Raw genomic sequence first — 23,963 nt, forward strand, 5'->3', positions numbered from 1 at the left:
AGCTATCACTAGTATGTCTACATGGCTGGGAATCACAATCCCAGCTCCGAGTGTAGGTGTCCCCTTAGTTTCAATCGGCCAGTGTTTGTGGGTCTTCCTCTCCATTAGAAACACCAGCTTGTTGCTTGTTTTCAGGACAAATTCATGCAAAACCACAAATTTCAAATATGTCCACTGCATAATTCTTCCACCGCTTCTGACTTGTAGAGGCACCCTAGAGAATAGATGGCCAAACTGCTTTGCCTTTGTCTGACCTAAGATGACCCCAAAACACTGCCTGGCATAAGAACACCCTGCTCTCTAAAGGAATTTGGAGCCACTTCTCAGCTTTGCAGATTAGGCTGAACTTTACTGTGTATTCAAAGCCCCATGCTAATTGTTGGCGCCCAGTACAATAAATAATATGCTTCCAGTTCAATACCATAACATTGTCCCAAGTTCACCCCAAACTGGACCCTGCTTCTCTCAAGCGGCTTCCAAACCTGGTCAGAGATTTGAGTTTGTAAGAAAACTTCAACTTGGGTACATTTCCTGTGTTTTTTGGCTTAATTGTGAGCATTGTTCTAGTTGCAGGGTTATGTCTCGTGCAGTCCACTATACAGTAAGTATGTAATGAACAAAGCATTCGAAAGCAACCTCCACTTGTCTCCAGTGTGCGTGCTGTATGGCATGCTGTCTGTGTGCTGTAGGAAGTAGATTATCTGACTCTCTCTCAGAGGAGTTCTGAAAGGAGAGTTTTGTCCAGCAAGAATTGTTGTTCTATTTTCAAGAGATAGGTGGGTGTCTATTTATTTAAATGCCTCTTGAGAAGCAATCGTATTTCACGCACAAATGGGGAGGAGATGGATGGTGGTGGAGTGTATGATGCTAATGACTTGCAGCAAGAACTGATCTTGATACAGTGGTCAATGGTGCGTTATATGCATGGCCCCATGTTGAGCGTGTTTGGAGATACACCATCCTCAAGGGAGTTCTTGAAGGAATGCTGGGCCTCAGGAAGCAGAATTTCTCCTGGAGCGCTCAGCGCACTATGATCACTGATACACTCCATCAGAGAGAGCAGTATATTAAACCATCAACCACGGCCCCACTTCAGGCCTCTCTGCACTCCAAGGTGTCACAGACGGAGAAATCCATGTGCTCTACTGATCACAGGGCCTGTATTGCCTGGTGTATGCAGATGGGGGAGCGGGGGAGGGAGGAGGGCTGGGGCTCAGTGTGCGATCCCTATACATCCACGTAAGGGCCAGTCTTAGTGTGGTGCATAGGGAAATCTGTCTTGATATGGGAGAAAAGTTAGAGTGGAGAGTTGTAAAGAATTGTAGTGAGATGCTGCGCTGACTCCAGGAGCCAAGGCTTGGCAAAAAACAGTAGTGTAGTTGAGGGGAAAATTTGGGTAAACAGAGTTTTTACCCATATCTCATCTGGGAAATATGGAGTTCGGTTTACCTGCTTTTTTTATACCACTTTGCCACAGAAGAAAAACACTAAATTTCATGAGATTCGTAAGAGTTGGCAAAAGAGATAACACCACCTACCTACACAGGGGTGTTGTGAGACGAGATGAATATAATGTTTCAGGTGTTCTGATTGAAAGCATCATAGAAGTGCCAATGATTATTTTTTGTCTCTGATTCTTATATGGCCCCCAATACAGTAGTGTCTGAGCATCTCACAATATTTAATGCGCTTATGCTCACAAAACCAGTGGTAAGGGAAATGCTAATATCCCCATTTTACAGACGGGGACTGAGACAAAGAGAAACTTAGGGCTTGTCCCACATGGGACTTTAGTGTGGGGCAAACCTGGGTGTGAATCTACAGTGCACTAGTTTGCCATGCAGTAATGTCCTATGTGGCACAGTATGCTAACAGTTCTGCAGTGAATTCTGACCTACTCCCGGTTGGCGACAGCCAGTGTACTGTAGATTAACACTCTGGCTTGCTGTGCACTAACATCCCATGTAGACAGGCTCTGAGTGACTTGCTTAAGGTAAAACGGGAAGTCTGTGGTAGAAAAGGGAATTGAATTCATGTCCCTTGGCCCATTACTAGCACTAGCTGGGGTCTGTTTGAGTGAGAGGGACATGGGCCTCTAGTAGGTAGCACCTGGTTTATTGTTAGTTTAGGAAGGATCTTGCATATGTTACCAAAAGGTTATATGAAAACCAGGCCTCCCAAGATGAAACAAACAAGCTGGATGTCTTTGGTATAAGGTTTCACTTGGGCTGAATAAAAGAGATGGCCTTAGGCTTAGAGGATAAGAGAGTCTACATTTTCGGCTTTCATCTGTACCGGAAGACTTATTCTAATAAACCTCTGAGGTTTATTACAAACATTCATCTTATAGTATGAGACACACTAAAAATAAGTAGTTCGTATGATGATATTGCTGTCTTTAATTTCCTACATGAGGATGTTTTTTCAGTGGGTGTGCAGCATGCATGTTCAATCCCTAGTATGCCTGCCAATATGGCAGCTGTTATGAATGCAAAAGTTCTAAGGAAATAGGTATTTATGTGGTGAATCAGCCCACTGGCCCATGTAGTCCAGGATCTTGTCTCAGATAGCAGCCAATGCAAGAGGCTTCAGAAAAAAGTATAAATTTTCCACCCTGGACAATGATGGCATTGGGGGACATGTAACATTTCTTCCTCAATCCTGGGAGTTTGTGGCTGTCTTGTGTGCGAAAGTAGGAAGGTTTATATGCTTTAAAGATTTCATGTTTGGTTTAATGCAGCTATCCAGCTTATGCACACATAATGCAACTGCTGGCTTTTGTGGAGGCATGTTTGGAAATGTGGTCAGAGGCATACAGATGGCTTTGATCATTAATTTGAAGAGATGGAAGACATCTATGAGGCTGTGTAATCTATTTCCCTCCAGGCATTGTTCCTGATGGGGTATTCTAGAGGAAGTCCTGTTGCATAGCCTTTGTGGCAGTATTTGCATACCTCTGTGATAGACTTGCTTTTCTTTTGCAGGTGCTCCTTTTCAAAGGTCTCAGCACCCCCATGCTACCTCCTGCCGGCACTTCCATCTGGGCCCCCAACCTCAGATCTCAGCTGACTTCCCTCTCCCTCACCCTGTCCAGCCACAGCCAGGGCTGAACCCTCACATGGCGACAGCTCACCAGCATAACGGCCCACTACACCAGCCCCTACCACCTCTGCCAGCCCTGCCGTTCCAGGATGTGACAGGACCCTCCTTCCTACCTCAGGCGCTACACCAGCAATACCTCCTCCAGCAGCAGCTCCTCGAGGCCCAGCACCGCAGGGTCATGCCTCATCCCAGGTGAGTGACCTTTCCACCAAGAAATAGGGCAGCCAGCTACAAGCCATGAACTAACCCACCCCAGCCAGTCCATGGCTCTCGAGGGTGATGTTTCTTCTTACATATGTGACATAACAATACAAGCTCAGCCCTCAGGTAGTTGGGGCTGACACCCAGTGTCGTCAATGGGTCTCACACACATTTAAATCAGGCCTGAGTTTGGCTCCATGTCCTGTTCCAGGAGCGCAGTAAAACAAAGTTGATGTCAGACTTGACTTGCTGGATGTCAAAGAACATTCTACACATGTCCGACCTGCTGGAGGGGATAAATACCCCTGGCCTGATTTTTCAAATGCAGAAGTCGATGAGACCTTCTGAGGTTAGAATGGAAGGATGCCCCTGTGGGCATCCCTCCATTGTAGGGTCTGAAAAGTGGTTCTGAACAAATGATGTCCTGGGGCCCCGTCTTTCACTCACTTCCTATGACATTTGGTTTCTACCTGCCTGTGCCACAGATTCAGCTGGCACCAAAGGTGTGGTCTTTCAGGGTCAAGAGGAAGAGAGAGTCTGCAGAGCAGATTTTCAATTTCTGTTGCAGCTATGCAATCACATGGGGATCCACAGTACAAGCACCTAGATTGAATGGGATATGTAGCTGCTCAGCTCTTCTGAAAATCAGCCACTAGGTTTTTTTTGTTTGTTTGTTTTCCAAGTTAAAAAAAGTTCCAGTAAGAGTGGCATTCACAGTTGTGACTATGTATGAAAAATCATTGAGTGATTCCTTACAGAAAACACCTGACTGATGTGCCAACTGTGCTCTGAAAACTCAGATGCATGAAGGAAACTCATTAAGCATATAAAATATATACATAGATACGTACATTTAGTGGTGGGGCCTAAAAGCACAAGGGAGATCAGAATAGGTGAAAGTTACACAAAGGTAATGGGGAAAACATTTAGCTTCTTAATTATAAGACTAGTTGGGGACCTGAATTTAAAAGTACTAAGACAGAGTCTTCTCTCACACTGGGGTAACTCACCTGAAGTCATTGGAGGTAATAGTGTAAATGACAGGAGAATCGGGATGACAGTTTTAAAACTGTACATAATCTATACTGGGCAAGAGAGAAAATGGGTAGTTTGTATGAGATCTATAAATGTTTGCTGGAGGTTTCACAACCATATAGGAGACTTGATCACATATTCTGGGTCTGTTCACTTATATGTACATATTGTGGAAAGGCAGAGGATCATCATTCTGGATGTAGGCTTGATGGCTATAATCCAGCTGCATACAGAGTAAATGATGCATCTGATTTGAAGAACATTTTGTCAAGGAAGGCAACTTGGCTGCAGACTAGACTGATGACTGCAAAGAGAATAATTTTAACTCAACAGAGATGGAAACTGATGGCTAGCCTTACTCAGACTGCATTTCTTGAGAGAGTGGTTTATATAAAATATAGGATGGGGAGACCTATTTGAAAACATATGGAAACCATTTGTGGGTTATACTAATGGATCAAGAATTAAAGCATGAAGCTTTGCAATAATGCTGTGTTTGGAAGGATTGCTGCAAAGTGAAGGTTCCTCCTTTCCATATGTTTTCCTTGTTAAAGGTGTTTTCTTATACTCTTCTTGTGCTTGTTTTGTTTTGCATGGGTTAGTTCTTTAAGTGGATTTAATGATTAGTAGCAAATATATTTGTGGCTAGGGTAATGATGATATGTTTATTACTTAGTTGTACACTGCACTCTTCTGAAACCATACAGTGCAGTTCTACATAAAAATGTCCTCAGATGATCAGATCAGTGGTACATCAATGGGTTGTTGGCTTTGTGGTCATGGGCCCCTGGGGGATTCACAAATCAGGTAATGGGGACACAACCCTTATGCCTTTCTCACAATGTTACATGGGTGATGCTAACTATATGGGAGGGAGTTCTCAGGGGGTCCCAGTATGGAAAAGGTCAAGAAATGCTCATGTAGTCCAGCATATCTTGTTCAGGGAAACAGCTAGTACCAGAGGAAGCTGCAAGAATTTCTGTTGCTGGCAGCTGTAGAATAGCCTGTCTACAGGGAAGGTTTCTTTCAAACCCTTAATAGGGAGAATCTGGTTTATGTCTTGTAGCGTGCGGGTTCTATTGTGACTCTGAAAAATGAAACCTGTTTACTCAGCAGATTAACTCCATTTGGGCTATATCCAGAGTTCTTTACTTAGATTTACTCAGTCTTTGCTCAGGCAAACTGTCAGTATCAATGTATGCCGTGTAGTTGTACCTCATTCACCTTATCAGTGTCAATAGGAGTTTGACTACATAAAGACTGAGCACATAGGTTTCACCCTTTGTATGTTCAGAGCCTCATCTGTGTACTTCAGGTCTTGTTTACATATAGTTTTTGTCTCTCTCTAACTATATCAATTTAGAAACTGATATTGTTAAAGCCGAGCAACCCCACAGTGTGGATGCAGTTCAAGTAGTCAAGAGCTGTGAGTAGACCAGCCCTTAGACACACAGCTTGTACTACCTCCTTCTTCTCTTAGCCCTGCAAAGACAAAACAACTAAAGGAGAGCAAGCAGGGGGTCTATTCTGACCTGCATATCATCAAGAGAAAAAACAATATAATAAAATTCCAGGATTGTTATTCTGAAGCCTAGAACGTCAGAGTCAGTGTGAAGTGATGGGTACAACTACAAGCATGGCTGAGAGCTCTTTTTTGTTTAGATTGTCACCAGGTTGAATTGTCACTGGAATTCACAGTCTGTTACCGACCAGTTTTTAAGTGTTCAGCCATTTTGACTTTACAAACTCCACCCCTGGGATGTACAGCTACAATAAGGCATGTATCTATATGCATTGCCTGGAGTCCTAGACCACTGTGATATCAGAAATAACTCAACTAATCACTGCCACCTTTACTTAGGATTGCCAACCCTCCAGGATTTTCCTGGAGTCTCCAGGAATTTAATTTAACCTTTGTGAAACCTCCAGGAATACAGCTAACCAAAGTTGGCAACCCTATTTACAGCTAATTTGCATGCCACAATTTCATTGGCTGTATGAGGGAGACTGCTGGTGGATGGTGGATTGCTTGGCCCAACTGCCACACCCATGTGCAAGCCTGGGTCTGAGATGCTACCTGTTGACTAAATTCCAGGGGCAGGGCCAAATTTTTCTCCTAGTTACCAGCTGTGGAGTCCTGTGGAACGCCATTCATAACAACAGGTTAGTACGTTGAATAAGTTAGTAAGTTGGACGAGAAGCTGGATATGAGTCAACAGTGTGCCCTTCTTGCCAAGAAGGCCGATGGCATTTTGGGATGTATAAGTAGGGGCATAGCCAGCAGATCGAGGGACGTGATCGTTCTCCTCTATTCGACATTAGTGAGGCCTCATCTGGAGTACTGTGTCCAGTTTTGGACCCCACATTACAAGAAGGATGTGAAAAAATTGGAAAGCGTCCAGCGGAGGGCAACAAAAATGATTAGGGGACTGGAGCACATGACTTATGAGGAGAGGCTGAGGGAACTGGGATTGTTTAGTCTGCAGAAGAGAAGAATGAGGGGGGATTTGATAGCTGCTTTCAGCTACCTGAAAGGGGGTTCCAAAGAGGATGGATCTAGTCCAGGGGTCTCAAACATGCGGCCCGCAGGGTTATTTTCTGTGTGTTGCCCTGGCCGCGCCTCCAGGTACCTCTCCTGAAGCTCCCATTGGGTGCGGCTCCCCGATCCCAGCCAATGGGAGCTGCGGGGGCGGTGCTTGGAGGCAAGGCCAGGGCAACACTCAGACCCCTGTGCCCCTCCCCCCCACAGGTTCCGGCCGCTTCCCAGAGCGGCATGGGGGCAGGTCAGGCAGGCGGGGAGCCTGCCCTGCCCCGGGTGCGCGCCGGACCAGACCCCCCCCCGAACCCTCTGCTGCACCCCGCACCCCTCCTGCACCTGGACCCCCTGCCCTGAGCCCCCTGCTGCACCCCGCATCCCTCCTGCACCCAGACCCCCTGCCACACACCGCACCCCTCCTGCACCCGGACCCCCTGCCTTGAGTCCCCCTTCGTACCCCGCACCCCTCCTGCACCCCAGTCCTCTGCCCTGAGCCCCCTGCTGCACCCTGCACCCCCTGGGGTCAGGGAGGGGGCGGAGTTGGGGTGGGGATTTCGGGGAAGGGGTGGGGCAGGGGTGGGGCCTCATGGAAGGGGTGGAGTGGGGGCGGGGCCGGGGCAGCGGGAGCGGGGGTCAGTGGTGTGGCCCTCAGGCCAATGTACTAGTCCTCATGTGGCCCTCGTGGTCATTTGAGTTTGAGACCCCTGATCTACTCTGTTCTCAGTGGTAGCAGATGAGAGAACAAGGAGTAATGGTCTCAAGTTTCATTGGGGGAGGTTTAGGTTGGATATTAGGAAAAACTTTTTCACTAGGAGGGTGGTGAAGCACTGGAACGAGTTACCTAGGGAGGTGGTGGAATCTCCTTTCTTTGAGGTTTTTAAGGTCAGGCTTGACAAAGCCCTGGCTGGGATGATTTAGTTGGGGATTGGTCCTGCTTTGAGCAGGGCATTGGACTAGATGATCTCCTGAGGTCCCTTCCAACCCTGATATTCTATGAATGTGGAGACAAGGATGGATACAGAGAGTATAACTGAGTGCCAAATTAGGATAGCAGATTGACTATCCCTGAGCCACTAAGTATATCTTTTGATTTACAGATTTGAGGCTGTTTGTGGTGCTGATGCTCAAAAATAACGTACTTTTGTTTTTGCTTGTAAACGGAGTAAGTTTGGATAAAGTACTGGAAAGGGACTGAGGTGACCTGGATCCTACTCCTGGCTCTGCCACTGACCTTCCATGTGATTTTGGGCAAGTCCCATCACCTCTCTGCCTCTGCTGCCCCTCCCTCTCATCCCTTGTGTGTCTTGTCTGTCTAGTCTGTAACCCCTTAAAAGTGTGACCATTTCTATTGCTGCTGTTTTCTTGCCTTATTTGCGATTACGTGCTTAGGGTGCGATAAAAAAATAAAGTTCCACGGAAGAGCAATATCTTTCCCTCCCTGTATTTTAAAGGAAGGAAGGAAGGTATGTTTGGTGAGGGAGCTCTAGGTGCACAATGTTCTGCCTAGCAATCTGCCCATCTCTTACCCCCTGACGTCATTCGGCCATGGGCTTCTCACCTCTAAACACACTTGCCCTTCTCTTCACCCCTGCAGGCGGACTCAGGAGCGCATGTCTGTTCAACCTCATCGGTTACACCCAGGCTTTGAGTTCGGCCACCAACTGCAAACTCCTCAACCCATGGGGCCCCAGCCCAGGTATTTAGCTGAAGGCACAGACTGGTAAGTCTTTCATTTCCCCTGGTATTTTGGATGAGGCATAAAACCAAAGCCATAAGCAACTGTGGTCATTAATGATCATGGCCCCTGGGTACTATGGGAAAATGTTTATACTTTGACTCGCTATAATAAATTAATGATAATGTTCCCATGGCACTTTTTACAATATGATAAAACTTTGCACTTGTATAGCAAGTAGGGGCATTAACCCCAGAGGCCCAACCAGATCCCAGCTTGGGCAATTACATTTCCCTATCTATATTCCTCCTGCAGTTTTACTTACAACTAGTGGGTCAGATTTTCTGCTGCATACAGCATATGTTGTGGGTGCAGCAGACTGTTTTGAAGTCAGTTACAGCACCCTGATTCTCTGCCTTAGCCTCTAGTCAAACTAGAGCAGACTGGAGGCTGCTCTCGACAGTCCTAGCTGTCTCTAGTTCCCTGCTGCATTGTGTTCTGGCCACTGGGATTCCTCTCTTTGTGGTCTGCGCTGCAGGGCCTGTGGAGAGGGAAGGATAGAGGCCAGCAGAGCTAAGGCGCATTGAGCTAGAGAGTCCAGCCCAGAAATTCTTCACTTCTGCTCCTGAATGGTGGTTTAAAGTTGCCATGTGCTGTTAAATAGCTGCCACGTTCCTTTGCAGAAGTGGCTGCAGTTCAATGAGTGTGGTGTCAATATGATAGCACATAATGGAATTTCTGTTGTTTTTGTTTCAGTTTCTTTTTTTTAAGAACCAAGGAAATTACACACAAAACTATGTCGGCGGCACATTATGAAAGTTGCAAAGTCAGGCACCCAAAATTTGGGAAATGCCAGAATTAAGGTGGCACATCTTAATTTGATCCCCTTGTGCATAGGCATTATGAGACAGTCATTAGTTACATGATCACATACTATTTATTCAGCAGGGCTCCTGCCTCATTCAGTGCACAGGAGGGAGATGTTCTGGGGATGAATCAGGGCTGTGTAGGGAAGGAAGCTGTTGTCCGTAGAACCCCTTTTACTTTGGTTACAGCAGTTGGAAGGTGTGTAGTGACCAGAAATTGAAGAAAAGCTGCCTATATCACCTGCCAGGTGATCTCTCATCCAAGTACTAGCCAGGCCCAGGGTTAATTTAGCTTCCGAGATAGACAAGATCAGGTGCATTCAGTCTATTATGGTCTTGGAAGGTATGTAGTGGATGAGGCAGGGATTGCAGGAAGAGAAAGGAGGATCTCTTGGTTAAGGCAGTTGAATGCTGCCCAGGAGAGTTGGATTCTATCCTTGCCTCTGTCACTGTGTTATTGTGCAGTGGGAGGCAATTCATTTAAACCAAACTTTTCACAGGAATTGTATGTTCCTCATTTTATGGGTTCCTGATTTGAGAGCCTGGGATTTGATTTGTGGAAGTGCTAATATTCATAGCTGAAACTGAAGTCAAGGGGAGCTGTGCTTGGAACATATACAGAGCTGTATAATGCTAAGTACTCTGAAACATCAGGTTCTAGATGTCTCAAATTGGGCACCCAAAACTCTGAAACAAAACTAGTGGATACTTTTGACTTCAATCTCGCTGTACCTCAGTTCCCCATCTGTAAAATGTGGATAATAGCACCCCTCAGCTCCCAGGGGTGTTCTGAAAATAAATAATACTTGTGAAGTGCTTGGCTACTAAAGTGATGAGAACAACAGAAAAGCCCACCAGGAAATTAATCATTCTGTTGTCAGGACCAGTGTTCCCTCTAATTTTTGACAGGCCATGTGCGCAAAAAATTTCTTCTGTGCAAATTTTTGACAGGCCATGTGTGCAAAAAATTTCTTCTGTGCAAATTGTTGTGCTTCGGTGCGAATTTTTGTGCTCATGGTGTTTCACCATGTACGCGGGGTTTCGGATCTGTGTGTACGCGCACACAGCTTAGAGGGAACAGTGGTCAGGACACGGTTTGAATAGTGTGCAGTGAAAACGGCACAAGTCCACATTGACCAACAAGGGAAAAACAAATTATTGAATAGCTGCTCAATAAGTGAGCACAGTCCATTCTGCGCCCTGAATGTGGTGGGGCTGCTGTGGAAAAAATAGCATATCATCATGTAATTAAAGACTGGATCATAATCCATATGCACAAGGGGGACGAATTAAGGTTGCACAGACAACCTGAATTCTGGCATTTCCTAATTTGTGACTTTGTAACCTTTGAAGTTCAGTATCAATATGGCCTGATTCTTCTGTCTCTTTTTCTCAAGCATTCCCATTATTGACGCCAACGAGAGCAGAATTTGGCCCAGTTTCTATGTGCTGACAAGTGCTTTAGGTTCTCTCTAGATGGAATAGTGCTCTCTCTTTCTCTCTCTCTCTGTGTGTGTGTGTAGTGTTAATTATGTTCATTATAAAGCACCACTTAACATCCTATTTTTGCCTTGGTTGTTCAATAATCTTATAAAACCGAAGGAGTGGCTGTCAGGAAATCATATAGTATATATGTATATATACTTTTAGGTGACTCATCTCCCCTCAGGGTGCTTGTACTAGTCTATCCAGTGATAGATGTAAAAACATTCCTGTAATGTATTAATACATCAGTGGAGACTGCATTCACTTGAAGGTAAGGGAGTGTAGTTTTACATGAAAAGGGGATGGGTGGAATTGCTGAAAGTGATCAGATATTTCCAACAGCCATACCTTTATTAAAACATAAAACACTCCCTTTGGTCCCACAGATTGTCTTCTGAATATGCATTTAGTGAGTGCGATGATCTAACCTGTTATCCTGGCTTTAATCCTTCAATTATTATTTCCAAGTGAGATGAGTCCTATGGGCATTGCAACAAGATGGGAATCTATGATGTCTGTGCATCAGAAAGCTGTGCCGATGTTGGCTTGGGCTAGAACGTTGGTGGTGGTTGTTTTTGCTTTCCCCAGCTAGCTTGTCATATTCATTCATTTCAAAATGCTCAGAAAACATTCAATATGGTCCGTTAGTTGGGATCCTCCTGCCTGTGAAGCAACATCATGTAGTGGGCATGATTTTTTTTTTTAAGTTAGGTGCACAATTGTGTGGTTAATTTGGTGATTCAATTATAGTGCTGCAGCTGCACGAGTAAATTGTGTAATTGTGCAGATACATGATGTGCACTGAAGGATGCCTTGTCATATGAATAGGATCCCCACCTGACTTTTCCATTGGCATGTCGTATAACCTTAGACAATTGGGATCTCAATCTTGTAGCTTACGCTTCCCCTGCATTGAAGCATCAAGCAGATCAGAGATAAAAAAGATTGGGACCCAAGCATCGTGGGCTAAAACCCACGTCATCGGATGCATGCAGTGGAAAAGCGTTGTTCTAAGTCAGCCATAAAAATATTGGCATAATGTGGGGCCATGCGGGTACCCACAGCAGTGCCGCTGCCGACATCTTCATCACTATAAAAGGTTCTTTTTCTCCTGCTGATAATAGCTCACCTTAACTGATCACTCTCATTATACTGGGTATGGCAACCCCCATTTTTTCATGTTCTCTGTGTATGTATATATCTTCCTATTGTATTTACTACGGCATGCATCCGATGACGTGGGTTTAAGCCCACAAAAGCTTATGATCAAATAAACTTGTTAGTCTCTAAGGTGCCACAAGTCCTCCTCCTTCTTTTTGACAGATTAGAGTTCCTCGAGGAACAACAGGCCCTCATTTCCTAAGCATTGTTGTTAATTATTCATAAAGCAATTGCCTGTTTTTCCACCATTCACAGGTGATTTGCTATACACTTCAAAGAGAGATGAATAGAGAGATATCCCGTGTTTACAGTTCATTTAAATGCTAGGATGTTCTTTTGATCTCTGAATTAACAGAATACAGCATAGACAGGGACTGTTGATTACATTGTTGACCACTACTCATATATATGTAAAATACACAAAAACCACAAACAGTATCTCCCCATATGTCTTTAAGGGTTGAATTTGAGTCATTCATCCTGCAGGATGTTTCACCCTGTCTGGCCATGCTGAACTCAGGCTCCGTCTGCGCTAGGAGCGAGGGGTGTGATTTCCCTGCTGGTGTATGAATACTTGCACTAGCACTGCTTGAGTTAGCACGAGTATAAATAGCAGGGTAGCCATGGTAGCACTGGTAACGGAGGCATGTCTGAGCTGTGCCGAGTACAAACCTACTTGAAACCAGTGGGTATGTACACTGCATGGCTCAGCTCTGCGGCCCCTCTGCTAGGCTGCTGCTACCGCCGTGGCTACCTTGCCCATTTATATTCACACTAACTTGATGAGCACTAGTGCAAGTGCATGCACGCGAACAGGGACATCGCACCCTGAGCTCGTAGTGTAGACGGAGCCTCCGCTGACTTTCTCAACTTCTTGCTGCAGGAGCAGAGCCCAGCGGCTTGGCCCTCTCAGCACTAGTAATCAATTCACAGTGGTGTGCGTTTCAAAGCTATCTATTCAAGGAAAAGAATTAGAAATCGGTGGCTAATAGTAGGCACCTAAAATGCATATTTATACACCTGTATAATAGTGACTTGGTTTGCAGAGGTGTAAATACCCTGACTTTCTCTCATCCCTAAATGGAGCTGTGGGTGCTCAGCACCTTTGAAAATCTGACCACTTTTAGGTAGATGCCAAAGTCTGGATTTGGGTGCCTAACTTTGGCCATCCACATTTGAAAATGTTGATCTTTGTCCGCTGAAACCTTTAAAAACTTTCTCCTTGACACTTCTAGATGCCCTAGCCAGTTGGGCCCACAGCCACAGGGAGGTAGGAAAACCCAAGAATCAGACAGGAGAGGCTTAATGGTGTCTTTTTATGCCCTGATCCTGCAAAGATATCCATGCAAACAGCCTCCTGCACCAACCCGAAGTTCCAATGTTCTTCTATAGTAGAGCTAGGCATCGATGCAGGGGTCTGCCGGGGCAGATGCCATTGTAAGAATGGGGCCTTAGATTATAATAAGGTCTTTAAAAAGAAAGAGTTGTTACTCTCTCTGTATAGCATCAGGTATACCTATGCCCTATTATGTATGTCTATCATAAAAACTAGCAGCAGAGTCATGAATAGACAACTGGACCACACTGCTTCTCCTCTCTCTCACTCTGAATTCTTAATCTTATCTCTTGCACACTAAGTATTAGTGGGACAGCTTATAAATCTCTCCTCATATGGCAGTCTCCCTCTTGCAACACCTTGCATCCTTCGGTGGACCTTCTCCTGGTCTGAGGCTTGTTCTATTTGAGATCCCGCGTGACAGGAGGCATGGTACAGCCAAGCAAGGGCAAGAATAGGCTAGAGAAATGGCAGGAGTGGGCGTTGGAGTTCTCTCCTCACCCTCAGGATGTTTCAAGCAGCAGTGCTGCCAAAGACTTCTACTTTCATGTCTGCCATCCGCTGCTGGGGGAAAGCAGCTTCCACAGTGCATTGAAGAAATGTTTTGATAGCTCATAACGAGCCTCAATGCCGGCTGCTCTCTTCCTCCGCTTAAGGAAAAGGAAGTTTGAGGATGGAATGAAAAGGCAATTCCTCCATTCTCATTAGCTTCGCTTTGGCAAGTGCTAATACAATGGTTATTAGAGTGCCTACTTTTGTAACTCTGATAAAGTGACCAACATTCAAAGCGCTGTTTGCTACAAGATTTCTCTTGCTGGAGAGCCAAGGGATCTGTTAATTGAATTGCTGACGGAGATACTGTACTAGCTGTCTGCCCTTGGACTCCAGGAATCAAGAGGGTGGGGTTTGCCAGCACATTTTAGCTAGCGTGACCAGACAGCAAATGTGAAAAATCGGGACGGGGGTGGAGAGTAATAGGAGCCTATATAAGAAAAAGACCCCAAAATTGGGACTGTCCCTATAAAATTGGGACATCTGGTCAACCTAGTTTTAGCTCACAGGTTTGTGTCTGTATGTGTGTGCACAGGAGGGGGTCCCTGCTGGAGGGCTTATGGAGATCATAAATTTCTGTCTGGTGAAAGCATGAGAAATGCAATGAGACAAACTATCTTTTTTCTGAGATTACAACAGTAGTAGATTCTCCATCTCTAGATGTCTCAGATCAAGATTAGATGCCTTTCTGGAAGAGATGCTTTAGCCAAACACAAGTGGTTAGGCTCAACACAGGAGTAGCTGGGTTAAATTCTTTGGCCTGTGTCACACAGGAGGTCTGACTAGATGATGTTGTAATCTGTAAACAGACTAGATGGTCTAATGGTCCTTTCTGGCTTAAAAATTGATGAACTTCTTTCCTTATGACTCCAGCCCACTTTCTGCCCCATTCCCCTCAGATGTATTCCTTTCCCCCTCCTATATATTGCTTCCTTCTCTTTGTTTGCTTTTAATAATAATTTTGCAGTTCAGAGGCTTGGGGTGACTGATTAGGGTAAAGTATGTACCATCTCACTTTGTGCTGTGAACCACGGTGCTCTCCTAAGCCATGCAACTGTAGATGAGCTCATCCCTGGGATGGTAAATCTCCAATGAAGACACAAGTGCTGCAGAAAGCATTGTAGGTGGGACTCTGAGTCAGCATTGGACCATTACCCTTGTGATCTGTTAGGGGGTTCTGTTCATTGGGCTGGGCCAGCTTTTGAATACTATGTGAATTCCAGCTCTTAGACTATTTGGTGGTGTTAAAGCTCCCACAGTCATATTTGACCAAGGCCTTGCTGTGTTCTGGCTTAATTCCAATTTGGGTGATTGGTATTACTCTGCCTACCTAAAATTCTCCTTGTAGTTTCAGTTCTTCTCTCCCTGTGCTACTGTTGCTGTCCTGTGTAAAACAGATGCTTTGTTTCACTTTGGAAGTGATTGCATTTTATCGGCAGGTGAGGCATCTCCTATGTTTGTAAAGTATATAAGCAAAGTATGATTAGTATTAATAAAAAAATTAAGTGGAACAGGCAGATTCTATAGCCAGTAGAATTACTCCAGATTTACACTGGCATGAGCGAAACCAAAACCTGGCCTGTTCTGAACCATTTGATTCACATTGCCTTACCCGTCATCTCCTGGAGCGCAAATAAGGCCACTAAATTTTTATTAATCCAGTCATGAAGCCAGTGGGCCTATTTCTCTACTGCCTTGCACATATGAAAATCAGGACTCTTACCACCACTTTACACTCGCCTTGACAAGGTGCAAGTGACTTGCACAAAGAGCAAGACAGCGGAGAATCTGACCTAGTTCTGCTCTACTGTAGTGCTGTAAATCTGGAGTAACTACCGATGTCAGTGGCATCACTCTGGATTTGCACCGTTGTAGCTGAGAATGGGACCCAATGAACTGCGTGCATAGTATGTGAGAGCGTGCTATGAATTATAACGGGCAGTGTATATGGGCTCAGAAATAAAGCGAGGGTTTTAAAAGGAAGATTGGATTTATGTTTTCTGTATATATGTATTTTCGGTCTCATTCTTACAGGGATCTTAGTGTTGATGCTGGACTGACGCATGCCCAGTTCCAGGTCAGGCCAGTTCCTCAGCACTATCAACATTATTTAGCTACATCTAGAATGCACCATTTCCCCAGAAACACATCCTCAGCGCAGATGGTAAGTGAAACACTTCTGCTGGGAAATGTTTTATGCATTGTCTGCCAGAAAGCAGTCAAAATAAAGGCTGTTATCTTTCCATCACCTGTCTTCTAAGAGTCCCACTTATCTCTGGCTGTGGGAGGGAGTCTGCCTGAGAGGATAAGGTTGCATCATTGTACTCATTGGGCAGGAAAAGTAAATAGGATTACTTCTGTTACCATCAGTGGAGCGACGCTGATTTTACACTAGCTGGCCCACAAAATCTAGACAGAATGGAAAAGATATGGAACACTGTACCACTGTAGATATTAGGGTAAATTCCACTCCCAGGTAAATCACTGTAAATCTAGATTAACTCCATTGACGTGGAGTTACTCCAGATTCATACTTATTTAGCTGAGAGCAGAATTTGAGTCATTGGTCCTGATGCTCATTTAGACTAAGCACTGTTTACACCATTCTGGCAATGTAAAGCAGCCTTGAAGTGGATTTAAATTTAATTTAATCCCTTTGTAGAGTGGTGTGTCAGAGTGGTGTAAAGGGGCTTTAGGAGGTCAGACTAGATGGTCATGATGGTCCCTTATGACCTTAAAGTCTCTAAGTCTCTGAGAATCATTCGTGCTGTTTCTCATACCCCCGACCGATAAGTTTTACCGACAAAAGTGATAGTGTAGACATAACCTTAGTGATACTCTCCTGCTAGCAGGATGTTGCGTTTTGGATGTTGATCCACAGTGTTGCCAACCGTAGCAATTTTATTGTGTCTTGTGATATTTGGTGGGGGGTTTGTCTGTTTTTTTTCTTAAAGCCTCTGGCTCCTGGAATCATGTGACCATGAGAATCCAAACTTTCATTTTTTTCTTTAAAGTAAGTTTCTAGTTCTCCTGGTTTCAAAGAGAAGCTTGAAAATGTGACTCAAATGCTATTTAAATGGCTAAAAACCAGAGGAAAAATAAACAGAACCTGAAATGTATTGCTGATTATTTTTAAGCTGATCTCATGATTTTTGAATGTCTAGGGTTGGCCATACTGTACACAAAAAACCTCTCACAACTGTATTTTTACTGAGAGTAGATTTAATTAATAAAAACTCTATGATTTCTTTGTTTTTAAAAGAAATCTTCATTTTGGGCCTCAAACTAGTTGCCAGTCTGCTCTGAAGTTTTGCATTTTAGAAAAATTTGATTTGAAGTCAGGATTTTATGTGCTAAACCCAGGTGATTGTCTTTCTCCTCCTGCACAGGTTGTCCATGAAATCAGGAACTACCCTTATCCTCAGCTTCAGTTACTTGCTCTTCAGGGACTAAATCCAAACAGGCACACGTCTGCCGTAAGGGAAAGTTATGAAGTAGGTACCTTCTGGCTTACATGATGGTTTAACCCCTTTTTCCTTCCCCTGGAACCTGCAGCTGTCCTGCCATAAATGTTTAAACCGGTTCACTATAGAGCAGCTGTTCCAAACTGGAATAAATGTGCTAGGTCCAGGAATGCTAAATAGATGTAGTTAGGGTCTGAGTCAAAGCTCACTGAAATCAGTGGAAAGATTCCCATTCGGGGGTGGGTGGGTGGGGCGGGTGCGGATCAGGCTCTTAGTGGTTCACACACAAATCCAGGTGTGGTGCACAGAACAGGGGGGAGCACAGATTTTACAGGTACGCATCCAGGCAGGCAGTTTTGGAGCTTTGTCCCAGTTTGTATCCTCTCTGTGAAACATACTAGCACTGTGAAACAGTAGCACTGATCTGGCAAAATATTTGTGTCCAGATTATTTTAAAACATGTAATTTTAATATCAATTTGGGTGGCAATGAAGTCTAACAGTTACAGTAAGGAGCCCTGTGTATCAGGGCTCCAGGGTCCTCCTTTTGGCTCTGGCTCAATGGGTGGCCAGAAACACGTCACTTAATTTCTCTGGTTCATTTTTCCTATCTGGAGATAAGACTCCACCAACTGCACAGGTGTGAATTGAGAATTAACTAATGTTTTATAAATCACTAATTTGTAGACAATGGCTTCGCAGAAAACTGTTGATTCAAACACCCTGGACTTTTAAGTGTCAGAAACCCAGGTGTGGATTCTGTGGCTTGGGTCCATGTCTGTTAATTGTCATGGGAGAAGGTCCTCTCATGGATTGGTACCTGGTTACAAGATAGGAAACAAAGAGTAGGAAAAATGGTCGGTTTTCAGAATGGAGAGAGGTAAATAGTGGTGTCCCTCAGGGGTCTGTACTGGGATAGTCCTATTCAACATATTCATAAATGATCTGGAAAAAAGGGGTAAACAGTGAGGTGGCAAAATTTGCAGATGATACAAAACTACTCAAGATGGTTAAATCCAAAGCAGCTTGCGAAGAGCTACAAAGGGATCTCACAAAACTGGATGACTGGGCAATAAAATGGCAGATGAACTTCAATGTTGATAAATGCAAAGTAATGCACATTGGAAAACATAATCCCAACTATACATATAAAATGATGGGGTCTAAATTAGCTGTTACCACTCAAGAGAGAGATCTTGGAGTCACTGTGGATAGTTCTCTGAAAACAGCCACTCAATGTGCAGCAGCAGTCAAAAAAAGCGAACAGAATGTTGGGAATCATTAGGAAAGGGATAGCTAATAAGACAGAAATATCAAATTACCTCTATCTAAATCCATGGTACGCCCACATCTTGAATACTGCATGCAGATGTGATCGCCCCATCTCAAAAAAGATACATTGGAATTGGGAAAGGTTCAAAAAAGGGCAACAAAAATGATTAGGGGTATGGAACAGCTTCTGTATGAGGACAGATTAATAAGACTGGGACTTTTCATCTTGGAAAAGAGATGACTAAGGGGGAATATGATAGAGGTCTATAAAATCATGACTGGTGTGGAGAAAGTAAATAAGGAAGTGTTATTTACTCCTTCTAATAACACAAAAACTAGGGGTCACCAAATGAAATTAATAGGCAGCAGGTTTAAAACAAACAAAAGGTAGTATTTCTTCACACAACACAGTCAACCTGTGGAACTCCTTGCCAGCGGATGTTGTGAAGGCCAAGACTATAACAGGATTCAAAAAAGAACTAGATAAATTCATGGAGGATAGATCCATCAATGGCTATTAGCCAGGATGGGCAGGGATGCTGTCCCAAGCTTTTTTTGCCAGAAGCTGGGAATGGGTGACAGGGGATGGATCACTTGTTGATTACCTGTTCTGTTCATTTCCTCTGGGGCACCTGGCATTGGCCACTGTCAGAAGATACTGGACTAGATGGACCTTTGGTCTGACCCAGGACGGCCGTTCTTATGTTCTTATGATAAAAGACTTCGTGAAAGTGAAACATAGTATTATTAACATGAGATTATATTTTCTCTGAATAAATGGTAAGGAAAGAACCTTACATTCTATGTTCATCACAAAGCAGAATGAATCTGCAGGGGTAGTCTTGGGAGATTGTCATATGCCTTGTGGATATTTTCTGCTTAAGGAGCTGCTGCAGCTGGAAGACAGATTAGGCAGCGTGAACCGGGGAGCTGTGCAGAACACAATCGAGAGGTTCACTTTCCCACACAAGTACAAAAAGGTGAGGAAGCTGCCAGGGTTGAGTCTACAGGCAACTCTCCCAGTAGGTCTGACTTTCGCTTCCTAAGGGAATGAGTGTAGCTGGTAAAGAAACACGTAATCATTCTTGTCCCAGGATTGCTCAGGGATAGGAAATGGGAAGAAACTTGGGGTGTGTGTGTGTGTGTGTGCGCGTGCCAAATTCAGGTTAGATTGAGGCTCAAATCAAAGCCTCAGATCCAGATGGGAGGAATTTGAAATCCAGAATCCCTATGGCCCATCTCATGTTTGGTTATAAGGTGTTGTGGGGATCGTAGGCTAAAGTGCCAGGGTAGCTCAACTTTCTCCCACTCAGCAGTCTCCGTTTCAGTGCTCACATGTGTGTGTGTGTGTGCGTGCGCGCACGCGCGTATAAACTGTTGTAATTTATGCACACAAGTGTAGCACCTACTGATTTCACACACACAAGAAAAGCTGCGGATGTACATGTATGTCCCTTCTGAGTCCAAGTCCCATGCGAGGAAGACTCACACGGCGATGAGAGAATCTGCACTTTCCCTTCAGTAAAAGTGATATCTCCAGATTTTGTGATCAAAACTCCAAGAGGTCACTTTATTTTAGATCTACAAGGGAGGAGGAAGGAAAGTGGGGCCTGAGACTTTGACTCTGTTTTACTTGCTGGGCTGGGTTTAGATTATTCTCTCTCAGGAAAGGGGATGTGAGTGGAACTGGAAACTGTGGAAAACAATGGGAAAAGCTCATGGGCCGAATTCTGCTGTCATTTAATGAGCTCCATTAAAGACACTGTTTCTATTTGTACAGCACCTAGCACGATGGGATTGGGGCCTGTTGAAATTATCACAAGACAAGTAACAGTTGTCACTCCAGAGTGATTGTGGCACCAGCAAGCCTGGCAACGGGGGTGGGTGGGGGCAAAGGGGGCAATTGCCCAGCAGCCTGGGCAATTTAAAAGGGCTCAGGGGCCCCTGGCAGCCACCGATGGCAGTGCAGCAGAATTAAGGCAGGCTTCTTGCCTGCCCTTGCACCGTGCCACTCCCAGAAGCGGCCGGAATGGCCCTATGGCCCCCGGGGGGAGCGGGGAGTGTCTCTGCATACTACCGCCACCCCGAGCACTGACTCCGCAGCTCCCATTGGCCAGGAACTGTGGCCAGTGGGAGCTGCGGGGGGCAGTGCCTATAGGCTCTGGCGTGCGGAGACCCCTGGGCCCCCCGCCTAGGAGCTGTTGCCAGAGGGGTGTGCAGGTTGCTTTCGGGAGCCTCCCAAGGTAAGCGCCGACCCCCTGACCGCTTCCTGCATGCCAACCCCCTGCCCCAGCCTAAACCCTGCACCCAAACTCCCTCTCAGAGCCCGACCCCTCACCCCCTCCCACACCGGAACCCCCTGCCCCACCCTGGTGAAAGTGAGTGAGGCTGGGGGAGAGCAAGCAACAGCGGGAGGGGGGATGGAGTGAATAGGAGGCGGGGCCTTGAAGAAGGTGCAGGATGGGGCGTAGCCTCAGGGAAGGGGCAGAGCAGGGGGTGGGGCAAGCGTCTTTGGGTTTGCAAAATTAGACAGTTGGCAACCCTACCGGGAGGGCATGTGGAAACCCTGGCTGTGCCGGAAGAGCGCAGCCAGCTGTGCAGCCGCAGCATTGCCTAAATGTCAGGCTGACCGCGTCCGTGGCTTGCGCGCGCATGGGGGCCCACTGACTGTTCTGCCCTGGGGCCCGGAATTGCTTTCAGTGGGCCAGGAACCAGGGTATTTTCAGTGGTATGGAAGTTACTGCAGTGAATGCTGAGTTGTGTAGAAAGGCTCACACTTCTAAAGTCTACAGGAAACAACAATAGCTGTGGCAGGGATAGGTGTGCAGATATCTCCTGCGATGTACAGGTACAGCATCTGTGGGAATTGTGCTGGTATAGCCGAGGGTTGAACTGGGATTGTTATTGTTCACTGGAAATGCCCAAGAGACTGTGGAGGTTCCAGTACCTAAGAATAAATCATGACATTAATTGTGACATTAATGACTGTGACTTTAATCATGGAAGTCGTGAGGAAGTGGCTGCCTGGCTCCTTTGGGACGCTGACATTATTCTGTCTGCCTTTCCTCTCCTGGTACAATTTGACAGTTGGAGCATGAGGAGGAACTGGCATGCATCCCACTGTGGATTTTTGACTGGGCAGGCTTCCCTAACCTGGTGGGTCCTTTCAGTTGACAATGAAGCACTTACTGTTCAGAATCCTCCAGCTGCAGAGCTGTAGAGAACAGTAGTGAGTCATAGTCTCTCCTTGTGTAATTACATTACGTCTTTAACCTTGTCACAGAGAAGACCGCAGGAAGGCAAAGCTGAGAAGGGGGATGGGGAGGAGTCGGACACCGATGAGAAATGCACAATCTGTCTGTCTATGCTTGAAGATGGAGAAGACGTGAGGTATGATCTTTCCCACAGAGATTTTCTGGCTCTCAGATTCCCCCCCAGCCTCCACCTTACTTCCATTCATTTCCTGCTTGGTTGGATTTTATTTTATTGGAAATCGTTCACCGCTGTGTGAGTATGTTTTTAAGACCAGGCTGTCAATGCTCTGCCTCACGCACATCACTGCACATCTGGTGAGCTCCCTTTGATACTCAGAGTGCAGGTGTCTGTAGGAAGCTGAACGTCTTTAGGATTCTCTCAAAGTCCATTTTATAAATTGTGGCTAAAGGGAGCTATGCTGCAGCACTGGGGCAAAGTTGTCAACAGTGACTTCTGCTTTTGGTCACCTACTTCTGGGCCTCTGTGTTTTTAGGCCCACAGCACTGCAGATTTTAGTGCCAATCAGTAGTTGTGTGACGGCAGGAGCCAGGTTAGATAGCTAAGTCAGTGGCAAGTCACACAGTTCCGATCTGTATGCAAGTCTCTGTAGTTCTGGGGTGTTTGCATCTGGAGTTTGGACTCAACCCCTTATGACGGGAGTAGCTATATGAAGACTTAGATTTCAAGCTCAGGGACGTTTGGATCTGGGGTTTTGCTTCAGGTTCCTCTTTAATCCAGCTGCTCAGTGCATGTGTGTTTGGGAGGTTAGAGGGGGACGGCAACCAGAGTTTTAGGAGCCTTAAATGAGCACCCAAAATTGGAAGCCAGGTCACGGCCACTTAGGAAATTTTGGGTTTCTTGGCATAAAGTTCCCGCTGCCCTGAGCGAGAATGGCAACACAACAATGTTGCAGATGGCATGGAACAGCTGCGACCTTCCGTTGTACCCTAAAGTAAGCAACCTGCAGTAAGATTACTGGCTGTGCATATCAGTTTTGTCCTAGCAAAATTTTATTGCGGCAATTAAGTGGGGTAGGAGCCAACACCACACGTAAAGTGACGAGACTGAAGATTCAGGGCCGGCATCTATTCTCCCAACAATGCTGCGTACATGGTAGCGGAGCACTAACATCAGCAGAGTTACTCCTGGCTTGCACCAGCTGAGTAAGGGCTGTGCCCATCTATTCTGCTGAAACGTTGGTCCAATCACGGGCAGCATGTAGGCGCAGCCCTGTGCGGGGTGGGACAGACCTGCACCGAATGCAGGAGGAAGGGATTGTGACTCCTCCATAATGAGGTAGCTTGACTCCAGAAAGGGGTAGCCTGCTTCTGCAGATGAGCCCAGTCCAGGCTGCCTGGAGAGCCATGGCTCTCTATCTTCTCCCTGTGCCCACCACGTACTTCTTCTGGGGCACTGTGCACCTTCAGTGGTCCCATGCAGGGAGCAGTTCCTGCCATCCTCCATACACCAGGGCATATGCACAAGGGTTAAAGGCACTGGATCTTCATTTTTTTACTCCAATTTCCGTATCTATAAAACAAACGGGTGTTTGTGGGACACTTTGAAAATCTTGGAATTAAGGTGCTGGGTGCAGCTGGTGACTGTTTTCGCTAGGGCTGTGTTTGCAATCGCCATCCAGGTCACTCAGCATGGCCAAGCTTAAACGATTCTGAACTGCAACAAATAGAGAGGCCAGAAATGTTACCAGTGAGGGTTGTTAACCATTGGAACAACTTGCCTAGGGGTGTGGCGGGTTTTCCCATCCCTATTTAAATAAAGCCGGGATATCTTTCTAAAAGAGTTGCCATAGTTTAAACAGAAGATGTGGACTTGATGCAGCAATTACTGGGTGTGGTTCTTTGTCTTAGGGTGTTATGCAGGAGGTCAGACTAGATAGTAATAACGGCCCCACCAGGTCTTGAAATCCATGACTCTATAAACATACTAAGTGGAGAATGCTTGATTCTCTCCCTCTCTGTATCCTATACGTGATTGTGTTTGTCCCTTTTCCACCTGCCTCACGC

At 45.5% G+C, this 23,963-nt stretch overlaps 1 protein-coding gene across 2 annotated transcripts in view; it reads left to right on the forward strand.

The window, feature by feature from the left end:
* Positions 1-23,963, forward strand: part of RNF165 (ring finger protein 165) — a 112,334-nt gene that overhangs the window by 81,348 nt on the left and 7,023 nt on the right. For both annotated transcript variants that reach the window (XM_043547369.1, XM_037902775.2), the window contains exons 2-7: positions 2,985-3,294; positions 8,469-8,594; positions 15,984-16,113; positions 17,339-17,443; positions 19,569-19,664; positions 21,968-22,074. In XM_043547369.1, the coding sequence (XP_043403304.1) occupies positions 2,985-3,294; positions 8,469-8,594; positions 15,984-16,113; positions 17,339-17,443; positions 19,569-19,664; positions 21,968-22,074 (874 nt within the window). The remainder of the gene's footprint in view (positions 1-2,984; positions 3,295-8,468; positions 8,595-15,983; positions 16,114-17,338; positions 17,444-19,568; positions 19,665-21,967; positions 22,075-23,963) is intronic.

The sequence above is a fragment of the Chelonia mydas genome, chromosome 5, assembly GCF_015237465.2.
Source record: "Chelonia mydas isolate rCheMyd1 chromosome 5, rCheMyd1.pri.v2, whole genome shotgun sequence".
Taxonomy (NCBI): domain Eukaryota; kingdom Metazoa; phylum Chordata; order Testudines; family Cheloniidae; genus Chelonia; species Chelonia mydas.